A 17265-nucleotide genomic window follows, 5' to 3' on the forward strand; every position below is an offset into this window, starting at 1 on the left:
GATAAATCAACCATTTTTGGAGACAAATTGTTATTCAATATTTTGCTGAATTTTATTCAAAATCCAGTACCAAACCAGCATTTCGGGCTCCAGTCAGCAAGGTGTCAGGAGGCTCTAGCTCCTGCTAACTTACATAAATAAGTGAAAAAGGTGGATGCTAGCTCTTGGGCTTATAGGGAAAATTTGATTGATACTTGTGGCAATTGTATTTGGTAATAAAAATTATTTATTTGAAGATTTATTATAAATATTGCAGGAAAGGAGATAACAGACATGCATCATTGTTTACAGTAAAATTTCCTGTAAATTAAAAAGACTCCTTATTCTCTGTTTGGTTTTGATTTGGTCCTGTACCAAGTATCTGTTTATCAAAGGAAATGAAACAGTTTTAAGTGTACCAAGTGAATTGCAAAAGAGATCAACGGTCAAGGTGAGATTATTTTAAAATAAGGCTAGAAATGCAGATCCCATTTAGCTAAGGAAAGTCAGTCCAAGGCAGGGCTCTCACATGTGATTCCCAAGAGCCGACCTGCCGGAGAATGCAGGCGCCTCAGCCTGGTCTCTCAGGTCCGGGGGATTTTCCAGAGCCCCGCTGTCAGGGCACAAAACACCCTATCTTCCTGCCAGAACGCAAGTTTGACCTGAAGCAAGGGGTGCAGCCAGCCAAACCCCAAAGCAGGGCTCACTGAATGCTTTTTCCTGCACTTTTCTGAGGAACTTCTGCTCCTATGGACATTAATTACAACTGAAGGCCATCAATACCGAGCACAACGTGGAGATCCTAACAGAGCCACCATGGCTTTGCTTTACCGAGAGGCTAACGAATATAGCAACGAACTAAGAGATATATCAGTAGGAAATAGCTGAGCTGCTTTTAGAAAGAATTTCAGCTGACAGAGATAAGACACACACACAAAAAAAAAATATACAGAGCACTATACAAAAAAGAAAGTTTGATAAAAAGTGGGTAATGTGTTTCAAAGGGATTATGTTTAGATGACTTTTTCCTGCAATTCATTTTTGCTGAGCTTTTTCACTTATAATATTTTCCAAAAGAGCTTATTATAGAGTCTTTCAGAAGACACTGTTACGTGACAAAGTATGTCGCAATCTTAGATCATCTCATCCCACATAAAAACTTCCAGAAGGAGTCTTAGAAGACGAAAACTTATTCACAGTTGAAAGGAAATAGTGAAAACAGACATAACATGTTTTAACAGAGCTAAAACACAACCTATTTTGCAGAAGCAATTGTTGAATTAGCCACGGATCCATTCTGGTATCTCTAGAAACTGGAGAACCATGACTACAACTTCGTTAATCTCCACAGCACCCACCCAGGGAGAAAAAGGGTTGTGGACAGAAATGCTGGATTGGGGGCACATGAACTCTCTTCTTACATACTATAGAAGATTTACATGGCTGATAAAATCCTGAAATAATTGACATTACCTGAAGGTCAAGAGTTTCACAGATTCATGGGTTTTACTCCAAATAGTTCTAAGATCCATTATCTGATATTTAGTGTGTGAAATTAATGCTTTTTWAAAAAAAAATCAGGTATTTAATAAAACCAATTTGCAGAAGATATGTTATTCCATTATACCAGTTCAACAGTTTCAACAGTTACCTGGGGGCACGTGTTCGTTCATGATGACGAGTGATGCTGGGGTAGGTCTTCTTTTCCTGATCTGTAACATGCATAAACCAAGCAGAGTCATTAGGGACCATCAACTACCTTGAACCCAAAGCAAAGTGCAAATCTGTCTGGTGTTCTCCTGAGCGTAAAATAAGTTAGCTACATTAGGTTAACTAAGCTAACTAGTTGATTAAGATACAAGAGGAAATACTAATAGAACAGCAGCATGTCTTACTACCTGCTGTTCTAGCGTGACAATGATCAGAATCATGCTAGTGCTTGTACATGGAAAGCAACAGTGCTGGGGAGAGTCTTTCCAAAATACCTTTAGGATTCACAGYCATCTTGAATAAGTTATTGGACCTGTATCACCGAGCCATTCTGACATATCTTAAAATCTTGGCATTTAGCTCTGCTCCATTTTAGTGGATTGTAAGCTTATATATGCAAATATCTAGTATTGTCATAATTCTCTCAAGTTATTATTAATAAGAATATTTTGCAAGGCCACTTGAGAGCTGATATTACTCATACACCTTCCAATGAAATTAGTTAGGAATATTTCTACCACAGGCACAGGCACTATTATTGTTCTTTTATTGTTCTGAATATTTCCGAAAGATTATTTCCAAACAGCACTATAGCCTAGATATTTACGTATTAACATACAACGCTGAATAGTAATTGTATGTGATTCTTCTTATTTATTCAGTTAAGATTTTTTTGTTCCATTAATGTCAGGCGTTTAGCTACATGGTATTGGACTRTCTTCTGATAATGGACACATTTGTGCTGAAAGCTTTATGTTGCTCTASTAAAGCCTCTGGACTATTGACACTCTGCTGAATTTGAGAGAGTGACCAAGAGTATTTAAGCTAGAAACCATTCTGAGACAAAACCTCAATGTCAGTGTGGTTGTTCTTTTTAATTGCTGAGCCAACATCTGTAGATAGCTGGGTTCAAATTTTGCTTTCAAAGGCGTAAACAGAAAATTACATCATCTGGTTTAATGGGGTTAGTGTAAACGTAGCCGACAGCAGAATTTATTAGCACGCTTCCATCACGCATCCGCAGTATGAATGTTAGCACTTGAAATTAAAATCACAACATAAAGAAGGGACAGCCCACAAATACCAGGCAGAATTGGGCCCACAGCATTTCAGAAGCTGTAGGAATTCAGTGAAGTCCTAATCCTGTGATTCTCATACATAACAGTACATCCTGCGGGAATTAGTCGCAGTGCCGCTCTGTAAGTCACAGACACAGCGCAGAAGTGTCTATGGACGAAACGAAGACCTGCAGCAGTTCTCCGCTGTGCCCTCCTAGCACTTCCTCGTTCAGTGGCCACCCACAGCCCATCGCTTTCCGGCAGAGGCAGTTGTCTCTGAAGAGACATGACACCAGAATATTCAGGAAACAAGACACCTGTCCTAAGGATGCGAGTAATTTCACCGCTGCTAACAAGGAACTGTCAAGGTTATAACGTTCCTCTGCTACCATCCACGAGTAGACTCACCAAAATAGAAGCAAACGTCCAGAAGGACTTGCACAGATATAGGTGATATACTAGGTGACCTAATTATGGTTTATTCAGCTTTTCTCCTAGGATTCTGTGTGTCCTCCTTTATGTACGCCTACGCATATCTAACGGATTTCTTTCCTCCATAGATTTATATATATATCTGTGTACGCACACATTTTGAGAGTCAAAACCTAAACTAGTACGCATATTCATTTCATGTGTACATAATGCGACATTCAGGTGCATTTCTACACTTAAGTATCTGGAAGATGTATAAAACACTAACAATAACAAAAAGAAAATGGTATCAAAATTTTGAATATACAAAACTGAAGAAATAAGCACTGTGCAAAACGTAAATCATATTTTCTCACGTCAAAATTAATGGTAAGTAAACTGACTTCTATCTGGACTGTGTAATATTTCCATCAGTAACTATTACCAAATTCGTATTTTGCTATATGTGAAAAGAATGTATTTCAGATGATTTGCTGAGAGCACGTATTAATGTGAAGTATTAGAGCAGGAATCCAGTTATGAAAATGGCACAGCAAGTATATACTGAATCACTGCGCGAAGGCAAAGACGACCTACTCTAGCTAAAGGACACATCCTCCTCCGTCTTCGGGTGCGTTCAGACACACGGCTACAGCCCCCAGCYACACCGACAGCAGCCAGAAGAGCGCTCAGGCCCCAAGTGCCCTCAGCCCCACCCCGCGCCCCCAAAGCGGCGACAGGAACTCGTCCTTCTTACCTGTTCGGCCGCCTCGGGGTCTATTTGGCTCTGAAACGGCGGCACGGCGAACTGTATCTTTTTAGGGCTGTTGGGCTCCATACCGCTGCGGAGGTGGACGAGGAGAGAGGAGAGCCGGGAGCCGCGGCAGAGGGAGGCTGGCGCTGTGCTCCCCCCGGGCCCTCCCCAGAGCCCCGCTGAGCCCTCCTCAGCAGCCGCTGTAATTCCCCACTTAGCAAGCGGATCTCTACAAGCCCAGCTACTCCCTTATTCCACATCCACAGCGATGCCGCTGGCTTGACTGCTTCCCCCCCCCCTTTTCCTCCCCTCTCTTCTCCAGTCCCTCAGACGCTCTCAGCACAAAGCGGAGAGGAACAATAAGCTAATTGTGCACCGCTCGCTCCTACACATGCCAAGCGGTCACTCAGGAGCTAATTGAAAATGCAATACTAGCACTGCATGGCCGGGCGCCCTGGGATTTGAAAAAGAGGATCTCTCCACCGTACATTACTAACTGGCTGCTCAAAAGTGCAATGCAAGCTCCCTGTGAGCATTGCTGATGGGCTCTTAATTATTGATGAACACAAATCAGGAAGTTTTCAGATTTTGGGGGATGGAGGTAGCAGGAGGGTGGATGCACTAATTCCATCTCTGGTGCAGTGTGCCAGAACCTCTCCCCTCTTCTCACATGACGAAAAATTTTCTTTGCTCTTCAAATCATTTCTAAGCCTCCTTCAGGAAGATTTTTGATGATGATGCCATACAGATGCCTACAGTTCCATGAAGCAGATCTAGTTTACCAAGTGGGTTTGCATCTTAGGCTAATTAAGATTTAGACTGCAATCTCTCCTGATGGGATCCATCTCACATAGCATCAGATACTGAAAACTTGCATTTCTAAGCCAGCCATCTAGGCTCCCTCTCGCTGGATGCACCAAAAAGCAATTCATCCTGTCCTAGGACAAGGGTCACAGGATAAGTAGGATAGAGCGTTCACTAGAGATGATACTTTCTCTTCATCAACCCTGGAAAAAATAAATGATCCAGACTAGACACCTCACTTTTAGGTGGCTGAAATTCAGAGGGTCAAATCTAATTTTGAGGTACAAAATTTGTGCCGCCTTCTAAGCACCAGGAAAAGAATTAGATTAATAATACTGTGTGGTCGATCTATTTGATTTACACATTTCATTCTTCAATCAAAAAGGGGTCTATGAAAAAATACACAGCTACCACTGACTCAGCCTACCTCTCTATCTAGTGCCTCTGACCCCTGCATAACAACATAGCAGGGCTCCTGCAGCAAAGGTGGGCTTTATGCTAAAATTACAGCCCTGGGTGCAAAATGTCCCAGCAAGTTCAAAGGGCTACACTTAAAGCCTAGCTCGAAGTGCACAGTGTTGGGCCAGTCTCCTGTAACACACTACCAACAACAGGAAAGAAATAGAAAATGAGGTGGAGCAGGAAAGCCCTTACTGGCAAAGCTTGTCCTCAACTTAGCTTTATCTGGGATGAGGCTACATGCAGGCAGTAAGGGATTTCTGTCAGGTCACAGGAAGGCTCGTGGACTGCCTTGATAAGGAAGCGAAACACCATCAACCAGAACGAAGCACTACCAAGTGAATGTCACAAAGATGAGCAACCGCTTGAGCACATCAAGATCTCTGAGTAATAAGATCTCTGGAGTAATAAGACAGAGAAGCAGCAAAATCCAGAGCTGCGGTTGAACATCACCAAAGCTCAAAGGAATTTGAGAACACAGTTCTGGTCTAGGCCACTGAAAGCATTAAGGATTTTCACAGTTCATCACAGGTTTATTCTAAAGCCGATGAGCATTTTACCACCTGTGCAGTGGGGGTGGCGGGAGGAGCGGGGAACACAGTTCAGGGCAAAGCCCCRTCCCTGCACAGCCGAATACACCCGAGAGCCTAGGATGGGACAGCTGTTTAGCTTTCGCGTACACAAATGAAAATTGTTAACGCGTTAACGGCATACCACAGTGTTTCTGAACAGAGGCCGACACACCAGCAAGCTGAGGAACCAGAAATAGCCCAGGAGAAGAGAATATATCAACATTAAGCTCCAGTTGACTCAATGATGAAAAAATTCGCAGCAAAGGCAGAAATTCCCCTTCTCACTCATCTCAGAACTACTCTGTACCACAGCAGTTTCCAGGTGACGGCCAGTAGCTGGAAGAAATGCCAGTGACTTCTAATTGACAACTTGCTTGATGTTTTGCATAGGTGGGCACAAGTCATTTTGGAAAGATATCAGAAAGTTGTGCTTTACAATGGCTGTTGAGAGGGCAGAAGAGAAACATGGGGCTCCTTATTGTGGACCATACCATAGAGTAACAAGTTTTTATATTCTGCTGTTTTGCTTCTCTAACAGATGATCCCTGGTTCCCATAATTAAAGCTGAGGCTTGCAAAACCATCACTTACAGACTGGGACTTTTGTTCCATAGATCCACTATAGTAGGGAACATAAAAAGGATCATGAGAGTCATCGAAGCTGTTGAGCTTCTTTTCTGTAATTTTTTTTATATATATATACATATATATATATATACACACACACACACACACACACACATAAATGTGAATTAAAATGTATAAAATCTTTCAAATGGAGTATTTCCGACACCTACAAATTGTCCTTTTCCTGACAGACTAACGAAAAGAAAATGCAGTTAGGAACTTTTAAAAACAAATTTACAATGATTCTGTCTTCCCATGTTTTCTCCCTGAACTACAATAACTAAATCTCAGACATAAACCTGCTCATAGAGGTCGACATGAATAAATCCAACTGTGCAGCTGGGATTTTAATGCAGAAGGAAGCTTCTTCTTACCTGAGCTGTGTAACAATCAGCACTCTCCAGTTTTTGGCAGGTAGAACAGGCTTATTTGATACAACAAAAGGTATTAGATGGTTAGAGACCACAATGGATCACCTTAGGAAGCATGTCTCATTTGCTGGGGATTTTTCTGTTAGATTTAGTGCGATAGTTCATGTGGCATTAACCTAGAATCACAGAACCATAGAAAAGTCCAGGCTGGACAGGTTCCCCAGAGTTACCTGCTCCCATCTGCTGCTGGGAGCAGGACCTTTCATTAGATTAACCTGGACCTTCTCAGAGTCTTGAATATTCTCTGCAAACGGTTAAGTGCTCAGTTTCATTTACAAATGAGAGACACAGAATAATGTCAGTGTCAAGGTTCAGTGTTTCATAAGACCATTTTTAAGTCTTCCCTAGTCAAGGGCCCGTCATATCTGATTTTATAGACCTTCACAGATAATTTGAGCCAGGGAGCAATTCCAGCTATACTGCAGGTACAGCTAAGAGTCAACACAAACAGTAACAGAGGCACGCACAGCTTTCACTAACGACAGTCAGAGCTGCGGAAGGTTTTCAGAACAGTGTAACTATCCAATTTCACAAGTCCTTCACGAGCTGATGTGCCACTAACTTCAACGACAGCTCCAAACACAGACTATTCTTCTATACACAGGGAGACAGGCAGATCTGAAGTTGTCATTTGTCTCTGGTAAATATTCATACTTAAAACGAACAGTAAGTTTTGTCGGACATTACTGTCTAAAGGAATCACATCTCAAGTTGTTGCTAGCAATAGGATCTAAGAAACAAGTTCAACCGTCATACGAAGAAACAGACCAACGCGATCGATCACTTCTTGGCAGGTTCAGAGTGGAGCCAGGCAACAAGGACAGGACAAGGCTTAAGGACAGATCCTTAGCGGGACTAGTACACCTCAAATGGAGGCCTGCTGGTGATACAGCACAGAGATACTTGCCCTGGCCATTCTCCGTGCTTGTCAGCCGCCAAGCATTCTTCACATGCACTATAACAATAAAAGTATTTTTAAAATAGCGTTAAGAGGCATATTTCAGAGAGCACTCAGATATAGCATTTCATGATTACTGCATCAGCTCACCCTTACACCTAATTTGCAGCACTGGATGTCTCCAGGCAGAGTGTGCTTGCATTTTCTATAGACTGCATCATAGTCTGGGGAAGAGCTGAAATGCATTTAAGTACTGCCAAATCCTTTTAGCTCATTTTCTGTTTTTAGTGCACTCTCCACAATGTTTTAAATTCCTTCATGATTCAGCTAAAACTATCATGGAAGAAGAAAATAGTAATAGCTGTCTAGCATCTATGTCATTCATTTGGTTTTGGTATGAACCAGTGCCTTTTTATTTATCCTACTGTAGTAATGAGCTATCAAAATATTCACAGTAGCATTCCTGATAGAGATTTTCTCTATCGTATTAGGAGCGGGTCGTATTTTTTTTCCACAGCCATAGACACAGCCTGCTCTGTCTTACAGAAACTCTGCTGTGGCCTGTCTCCGCTTCTCCACTGTGATCAGGGATTACCGAGATATCCTGCTGAAAAGGAGGGAGAACTGGAGCTGCTTGTAAAGTCCACGTACTTACGGATCAGCTCCGAGCGCCGCCAGGGCCCACGCAGGGAAGCGTCCAGCTGCGCTTCTCCGTTACACCCTTTACACGCCTTTACAGAGCGAGGATGCAGCTTCACGGCGACACTTCTCCCAGCGCGTCTCTTCGGGCATCACTCCAACCGCCAGCGTACCCACACGTACGCGGGAACCTTTGCAAAGCTATGGCGAACCGGTGCTTTCACTGGGCTCTCCAGCTGAGGCCTCTCCGCTTGTCATCATCTTTTCAAGGCACTGCTGGGAGCCCCAGCATCCCCCAGCAGAAGGAAAACGAGCACTGGGCTCCCCAGCTGAGCCCCAGAGGCTTTCCGCTAGGGCCAAAGCGGACTTTACCAAGCCTTCCTCTTCTGCCTTTTTCTGAACTGTCAAACATTTTATTAGCAATAACGAAACACTCCTGTGAGGTGATTCACCACCTTTGTCCATTGCAATACAGAGGCACCAGTTTCACCGTCACTGGTGCTGGTCATGGACAGAAGGGTGACAGAAAGAGCCAACTCTAGACTCTCTGATGTCCATGCTGTGCCTGCTCACTGACAGACTGTCCTCTCCAGGGCTCTGTCTGGCCTCTTTCATAGGTGCTATAATCAGACGCAAGCAGTTCAAGAACAAACAATGCTATTTCCAAAAGGACCCTGAAAGTTTTCTTTAAAAATTGCTAAATGTAGATTTTGCATTCAAGGTGGCCCCCACTCAACCTTTGGAAGCTTGGTTTGCAATTTATATGCGAAAGATTTAAAAATAATGAAGGTGGAAGAAAACACAGAGGAGATTGTATCTGTTCTGTGAACAGCGAGTGCTGCCACAAGCAGGCCATGCGAGGAATAGAAATCCCTGCAGAGCAGTCACAGCCAGTGGGACATTCAGAGAGGGCTGTTAGTCTAGTAACAACCTAACACAAATTTTCGTCACCAGTACTTGTCCAGCAAACACCAGGGTTTGGACAAGTTTACATGTTAACTATACAGATGGACTTATAAAGTCCAGATAAGGAGAAAAAATATAGCTACTTCTATTTATAAAATCTCTTTGGAAGAAATAATTACTGCTTAGCAGTAAAACTGCAATCATAACAAGCTTTAAAGTTGCATTAATTTACAGACACTGTTTAAGTTTTCCTCTAGGATCAACAGCTCTCCAGACTCCCAGGTAATACACAAACATTTGCTAGTAGGTGCTGTCTACTGTTATCCATGGAACGAGCAAATCCAAAACATACAAAATGAGCTGGATTAATGGGACATAACCGGGTTAGACAGTCAAAAGATCCACGTCTAGTATGGGCTACAGCTCAACAGTGGAAAGACTAAAATTCTGGCAACTTAGTTTTATAGATGGATTCCAGCAGGAAGTCATATTAGAATTCTGTTCTTTATCAAGAACAGGGTAAATCTAATATATTTTTCAATAAACAGAAACTGCTGTTGGCAGTTTACATGAACTTCAGAATGAAATTATCTTTTCATATTAAATCTTTAATGCAAAAAATGACTGATTGCAACACAGAATTAAACTATTGAAATATAAAATTGAGTGTCTGTTAATTTTTTAAAATCAAAATATAGAACACAGGGAAGTTCAACAACAAATTAACTTTTACAGTTTCAGAGTCTGCGTTAGAAAACTCAGACAACAAGTGAATGCTGCCATGTTACTAAAGTATTTTTAAAATTCTGACTTGTAAGTTGGAGACTTAAGATTTCAATTCCTCTATTTCCTCCTCCTCCATCTCAGAGGACAGATTAGACCTAGGCAAGTCACAGTAACCATCAAAGTCTCCAAACAGTTTCCACGAGGGAGTAACTGCATCAACCGTCCCTGTTCAGCTGGGGAAAAGGCACAACCGAAGGGCGATAGCCGCGGTTTTGTGACCTGGAGAAGGGGTTTGGGGACAACTACTTGCTATTCTGTACGCAAGCATCAAGGAGCAGCAGAGCCAGGCTGCTGGGCAAGGAGGGGTGAGCCAGGAGCCATGGGTGGCCCCGGCAGGGGCCAAGCCCTCACTGGCGAGGCACAGACCCACCGTGCCTGAACGTCGTGGCAGAGCCAGGACTGGTGACAGCGACAGCCCCAGACAGGCACAGGGGACCAAGACAGAACCAGGGTCCACCAGGGCCTCCCACCAGGAGGTCAGATACGCGGCTGGAGATGAGGCTAAGGCATGGTCTCTCCAGATGACTGGCCAAAGACTGGTTTCTTACTGCCTAGGTCCACGGTCCCTCCAGGAGCCAAGACTGGAGCGAGGCACAGGCACACCTCCAGCTACACAGCTTGGGCAGTGACTGAAGGCCCTGGGCTGAGCTGAAACAGGGCTCCTGGAGGTGCGTGGCAGCCCAGCCGAGGCCGTTCAGGGCCATCAAGGTGCAATCCTGACAACAACAGCTAGATAGTGTCAAGTTAGATTACCAAGGAATTGGTTCAAAACAAAAGAACTTTTTTCATACAGGCTGTGCTTAAATTGCAGAATTCATTGCCACAGGATGCTGCGAGAGCCAAAATTTTGCCCAAGTTAGAAAAGCAATTAGACATTCTTGAAAAAGAAATTCATCAAGGATACCACCTTTGGCTCAGGAAATCCTGGAGCCGCAGGCTGCTGAAAGCTGGAAGAGCAGACAGACAGTCGTCACGCTTCCTTTGAGTTACGTTCTTTCCAAGCAGTACCATTTGCTATTGGCCACTATGGGAGTCAAAACACCGAACTGCTTGGACCTTTGGTTTAATCTGTCGTGGCCAGCTTTATATTACTAACTGCAACAGAACTCCAGCCATTTCAATCTCATTGCTAAGATTATTTCCATTGTTCGCACCAGTGTGAAAACATGCCTAGACACGAGTTTTCCTGCAGAAAGAACAACAATACTTCTGAATACATTTTTAAAAACTGTTTTTAAGAGCAGCTTTAGCCTAAGCATTATTTAATCTTTAAGACAGGACATTCCTCTGTCCTTATTCTTTGAAAACAAAAGTTAGTCAAACACACAAAACAAATACTTGTGTAGATACTTTCTTTTCAAAACTTGACTGTTAAACTCCCTAAAGAATTGTAGCCAGCAGCTAACGTAAAACAGTAACATTTTTAGAAAATAATGAGAAACCTCACATAATTATGTAAGTCCTCACTAACTTAGAAATACCGACAGAATTAGGTAGCTGTACCAAAAACTTCAAAGCAAGCAGAACAGCTACTCACCCATTCAGACAATTCTTACTTTTCATCATACTGTCACCTCATTACTATAATTCAATTACTTAACCACTGTACAGGCTGCCCCTCTTATTCTGCCAAAAAAAGATGTTTCTGTCTATTGTACTCCCCATCACTAAGGAAACATCTATGCAGAACTGCATGATATACAAGCTATTTTGAATTATCAGGAGAGTGTGTCTTTTAAAAAAACTCGTCATTTCACTTATTGCGACAAGTTTTTTTAAGTTTTATTCCATGGTATGAATATAAAGGATTATAACCACATCTTAAATATCAAAGTAAATTTGCATTAGACCAAGCTGGTCATATGAACTTCCTGTTTCCCTTGAGAATCGGATCATATATTTTTGATATTACCATGTTCAGAAGAAAGTGCTGTATTTGACTGAAGCCATCCAGCAAACAGTTACTCCATTTTAGCACATCATCCAAGATTCTGATTTTTTTGATGCCTATAGAAAAATGCTCCTCCAAAACACAGAAACTTTCCAGTAATTCAGACACAGTTTTGTTTTACACTGCTGGCTATGGCTTGAATAACTCCAGCTTTCAAGTTGGGCTCTTGCACTCTCTAACCAGTACTTTCTTGGGGGCAATTTCACTGAAATGGATTCAAATACAATATAATTGAATGAAAATGTTCTAACCCATGCTATATTTTACATATAAGCCATTTGCTCAGCAATACATAGAACTCAAAAGTATAAATGCCGCTTCACAAGATTTAGTCTAACACCACTGGTGAACATCAATGCCTGCACAGTATCAAAAAGGCTTTAACTTCTCTCCTTAAATAAGACAGCAACGAGCAAACAAGTCCTTAGGAAATACAGGAGATAGATCATATTCTTAGACATCTCGTGCCTTACAACAGCAGACTGCCCAGATGTTAGTGCTTGCATACCATGCATTTTGAGAGAAAGCAGAAGAACCTCTGTGAAAGCTGCATCCAGCAAAGTGACCGAGCGCTACAAGAGCCCTTCGTTTCATCAGGAGGGACAGGGACACCTCAAGGCCTTTCTCCAACCAGAATAGCACAGACAACCAGGAGCAGAAGTCTCCTCTCAGGCTTACTCACGCAGCCCTAGGCTGCACAGTAGCGTGAGTGGTCCCTCTTGGTCCTCTCCATTTCTGGTCTTGCACACACACACGCACGCTGCGCTCTGCAATGCAGCGGGCCACAGCAGCTCACTCCCAGGACTGCAGTGCTGCCCAAGAGATGCACAGAACAGCTCCTGCCTTCCCGGCCCTTTCCTTTGATTGCCTGAATGCTACCACATCTTTTAAGCAGGGACCATTTTTGTAGCTTTTTGCTGCAGTAATGAGGCCTAGAAATATGCTTTTACTTAACTAATAAAAAAAAGAGGTAATCCTTTCAAGAATCAGACCCCCAAACCTCTGCCTTAAAGGAGCTACTTGCTGCTTTGCAGCAGGCTAAAGATTAGTCTATTTGTTATGCTATCAACAGCTGCCCTGTACCCACAGAGAACAGTTCTTCTATTTTTTCCAGCATATAACCCTTGGCTTTATGTTCTTGAAGCCAGTTGGCAAACACCAAGACCACTATCATGGTGAAGTTTGGAAAAGCATCCAACAAGATCTACTGGCTTTATTCACAGTAAATTTGATTGAGCAATGTTTGTTTGCCACTAATAACCATTTCAATCAACATACAATTCTTATCAAATTGCAGGCAGGCAGAAAAGATGACATTAGTTTTTAAAGAAACATTAACAAGAGAAATAGCATCCTTACCCAGAAAATCATTACGGCTGAACTGACATTACTAAAAGGGCAAGCCACCCAGGTCAGGCATGTATCCAATGATAATGACAGCTGTTCCTAAGGCACAAGAAGTAGTGTCAATAGAGATTGACACCAGTTCAGTTTATATGACAGCAGCTTTTTTTTTTTTTTTTTAAAAAGAAGTTTACAGATATATGCCTGTATCTAGAAATACGTCACTCAATATTAGCTGGATGTCTTTAAAAAGAGCACTGTTTCTATTAGGATCTAAAAAAAAAAAAAAAAAAAAAAAAAAGTGCGCATGTATTCACTAGCTTCAGAATAGTTTTTAGTGAAATGTCTCCATTTTAAATTGTGTCAGAACCACACTAATCTGCCTTCCACCAGCTGAATGAAAAATTTAGCTATATTCATTTCTCAGGACACATTAAACATCAGCCTCTGTGTCAAAGCTCTGAGCTACACTACCTGAGGCACTCTGGGATTTCCCTAGATGCGAGTGACTCACCTGGCCAAAGCAGAGTGGCCAGGCTGCCACAGCAGAGGGATCCTGCTGCCAGCCTCTGCTCGCAGTGGTCGCTGGCTCCAGATGTGGTTTCCTCCCCACTGCTCCATAAAAGCTGGAGTCGTCACCTTTCTTGGAATACTGTTTTGAGAAGCACATGGGTACGGGATTTACATTAATATTAGAATATGCTTATTACTCTGGATGGGGGAAAAGAGGAGCATCTGCTGCTCCAGTTACTTGAGTGAGTTTTGGTTGTCTGCATTTGCAAATGAAGGCTGCAAGCACTCTGCTCTGGCTGGATATGCTTCAGGAGGCATTTTGGAATGGAACTATACTCAGGCAAGCTGCAAAAGAAAGCAGAAACCTACTGCAGCTTACAACCTCATATAATCACATGCATAAATGCTGTTGGAGTTTATATTTTAAACTTTCAAACATGTAGGATGAGACTTTCAAGAAAGCTCTGGCTCTACTCACAGGGACAATTCTAAGGAGAGGTCAGGGCCAAGCAAATTCTTGAGAGCTGAAACAGGAGCCAGCAACTTTAACAGTTTGGTTTTAAAATGTCAACAGTTCTCTCAATTTATATCACACTTTTCTGAAGCACATAGACTCCACTGAATATCTGAAAACCTTCTGAAACCCAAAACCTGGGCTTTCACGCCATTGTCCATTCCGCATAGTGTTTCATCCAATCTGTGTTATTTATTTTGCTCAAAAGTAAAATGTGCATGGTGAAATGTAGAAAAACACTGACAAAGATTATAGGCAAAATAAATATTTTATTGGTTTAATAGATTTTTTAAGAAATCAGCCCTTGTGTGTGACTTCCTAACACAATTACACAATTAAAATCTTTTAGATAAACCTTTTCATGTAATATTGTTATATTCAAAACAATTTCTGATTAAAGACCTTGACAAAGTATAAAGTCTTAGTAGCTGGAAATGGCAAAGGAGAAAAAAAGAGTTCCAAGCACAGTCAGATGGGATATTACATATCTGCTAAATGTCTACTTGACCACATAAAACCTCCAATGACTTCCAATTTTCTCCATCGGAACAAACACATGTTCACTAGGCTAACTGAAAATAGAATCAGTGAAGGAAGGGGAAGAAAAAGATATTTTTCCATTCTCCCAATAATACAAGCAAGGTCACTCTCATCCATGCCAAGTTATACATCCTAATTGCTTTCAGAGTATCAGTACTTTGATTGTATTCTGTTAATATAAAGCAGAAAAGAGAACTTGGTATGACTGAGAAGCAATCAAAGACAAAAACAATGCTTAAAATAAGGCATTTTTCCACAGAAGGATGGGCAAACAAACAGTAAGGAAGCAAATAAAATTAGTTAAAAGTAGTCTTCTACACAAAGATAAGGCTTTCAGTGTCAGAACTTTAAGTAGTTTTAAGTAACCTCATGTCATTCTACCACTCTGCTAATAGTAACCTCCCCAAGAATTAAGAGCAACTTTTACAACAGGATTTTTCCTTCTTTTGAAGTGGCACTAAGTAACAGCAGTAGAAACAATTATTGGTTGTTTCAAGCTCTCAAAGTGGATCAGTTATTGCACAATAAATACCTCACAGAGGTCAGTGTTTTTGTCTGTTTTTTAAAAAAGCTAGGCTGAATGTGTGTGTGTTTTTATAAATTGTTTAAGTCTGGAAATCTTCAAGTTTCATGATGCATCACTAAATAAAGAAATTAGCTACATAAAAATTTACAACAGGGACATACAAATAAATACAAAACCTTTCAGATAGCCACAGTTTTGTTGATGATTTGCGGAAAGTAATAAACTAGTTAAAGTGTCTAAGGCTTTATATATGAACTCAAGGAAAAGTATGCATCATAGAACCAAGCACTAAATACAGTAGCCTATCTCAGCAGCTTTAACATCTCCTGAAGCAAGAATAACTTGACACTTTCACCAGTGTATGCCGCCCAAAGCAGAATTCCACAGCATTTCGGACTACATCCAACCTTACAGAAAAGAAAGAGCAAGATGAATATCAAAATTAGATTTCTGGAAGTCTGCTTGCTGTCAAGTGCTTAAAAATATATTTTGCTAATATCCGTATCTAAGGCAGGCAAACTTCAGACATCTTCTAGCCATAATCCATTCACATAAGGAATCATCATGGAGGTTACTGAAGCAAAATCAAGGACCACTACATAAAACTTGACAGTAAGAAGGGCCAGGCTGTAAGTGAAACTTCACAGAACCACAGAATGGTTGAGGTTGGAAGGGACCTCTGGAGATCATTTAGTCCAACCTCTCTGCTCAAGCAGGGTCACCTAGAGTATGTTGCACAGTGTCGCATCCAGGCGGATGCTGAGCATCTCCAGAGGAGGAGACTCCACAGCCTCTCTGGGCAACCTGTTCTAGTGCTCTGTCACTCTGTCATTCAGTTATGATCATTCATACTTCAAGGGAAAAATAAAATCAAAGCAAGACTTCAGCTAGCTAAAATATTCCATATAATAAAAGTAATAACAAAAAAGCCCACTTTGGTGAACCACTGACTTGTTCTGGCAGATTCACAAAAATTACCTGCAGTATCCATTTCATGGCTGTGAATCTTGTTTTGCAGTTGCTGATGTGCTTGGGGATGATACAGCTGCTAACAATCCACTTACTATTTCTCGTCGTATTTCACCAACAATAGATTCCTTGATCTGAAAGGGATTAGACAGAGTTTTAAGGTCACAGAGAGTTATATAACGAAAAGGAAAAAACTGAATGGTATTGCAGACATGTTTGACATTAGCAGCATATGAAAACATACAACACCAGAAAGTCAACATTCTAAAAATGTAAATGGAAAAAAAATAAGGGTTTCTCTTGGAAAAATAGTTTTAAAGCAATATCGAAGTTCTTACAAATCATACAGTTGCAGACTGAAGTAGCCTGATTTTTCCAGATGGTGCTTGTATCTGTATTTCACACTCAGGATTACTGGTTTTATGTTAAAAAAATATTTCAACTATGTAAAGTTGTAAAAATAGCGTATCAGGAAATATGCACCAAAAATACACCATTCTGTATCATTAATAGCAATCTCTGCAAAGGGAACGCAAGAACTATTTACACCTCACAAATTCATTATGCTGTAGGAGAAGTCCAAGTCTTTGAATAGGAGCTGTTTTCATATATATACACTTTTGGCAGCAAAGACAAACACAGAACTTCCAATTGTTCACATCATCTGGCCACCAGGATATTATCTATGCCAGCAAAGACTATTTTTCATCATGACAAAGTATTTACCCATTACATTTTACATAAACAAAAAGAGGAGCTATTACTAGCAGGCATCTAACTGTGACTAAGTGCAGCACAAAGAAAGAAGAGATCACTGAAGGCTATAATAAAATAAAAGATTCTATGATTCTAAGAAAAGAAAGTAAAAACAGGGA

The 17265-nt window shown here is 41.3% G+C and overlaps 2 protein-coding genes across 3 annotated transcripts in view; both read right to left on the bottom strand.

The window, feature by feature from the left end:
* Positions 1-4172, bottom strand: part of PPP1R1C (protein phosphatase 1 regulatory inhibitor subunit 1C) — a 45403-nt gene extending 41231 nt beyond the window's left edge. Inside the window, exons 1-2 of the mRNA XM_085320932.1 lie at positions 3916-4172; positions 1631-1691 (exon numbers count right to left, since the gene is read on the bottom strand). Of these exons, the coding sequence (XP_085177058.1) occupies positions 1631-1691; positions 3916-3996 (142 nt within the window). The 5' untranslated portion in view covers positions 3997-4172. The remainder of the gene's footprint in view (positions 1-1630; positions 1692-3915) is intronic.
* Positions 4173-14614: 10442 nt separating this feature from the next.
* ITPRID2 (ITPR interacting domain containing 2) overlaps positions 14615-17265 on the bottom strand; it is a 78152-nt gene continuing 75501 nt past the window's right edge. For both annotated transcript variants that reach the window (XM_085321999.1, XM_085321990.1), the window contains exons 16-17: positions 16400-16524; positions 14615-15828 (exon numbers count right to left, since the gene is read on the bottom strand). In XM_085321999.1, coding sequence (XP_085178125.1) covers positions 16414-16524 — 111 coding nt within the window. In that variant the 3' untranslated portion in view covers positions 14615-15828; positions 16400-16413. The remainder of the gene's footprint in view (positions 15829-16399; positions 16525-17265) is intronic.

The sequence above is a fragment of the Rhea americana genome, unplaced genomic scaffold (genome assembly GCF_003343005.1).
Source record: "Rhea americana isolate MKP2758 unplaced genomic scaffold, rheAme1 scaffold_12, whole genome shotgun sequence".
Lineage (NCBI taxonomy): Eukaryota > Metazoa > Chordata > Aves > Rheiformes > Rheidae > Rhea > Rhea americana.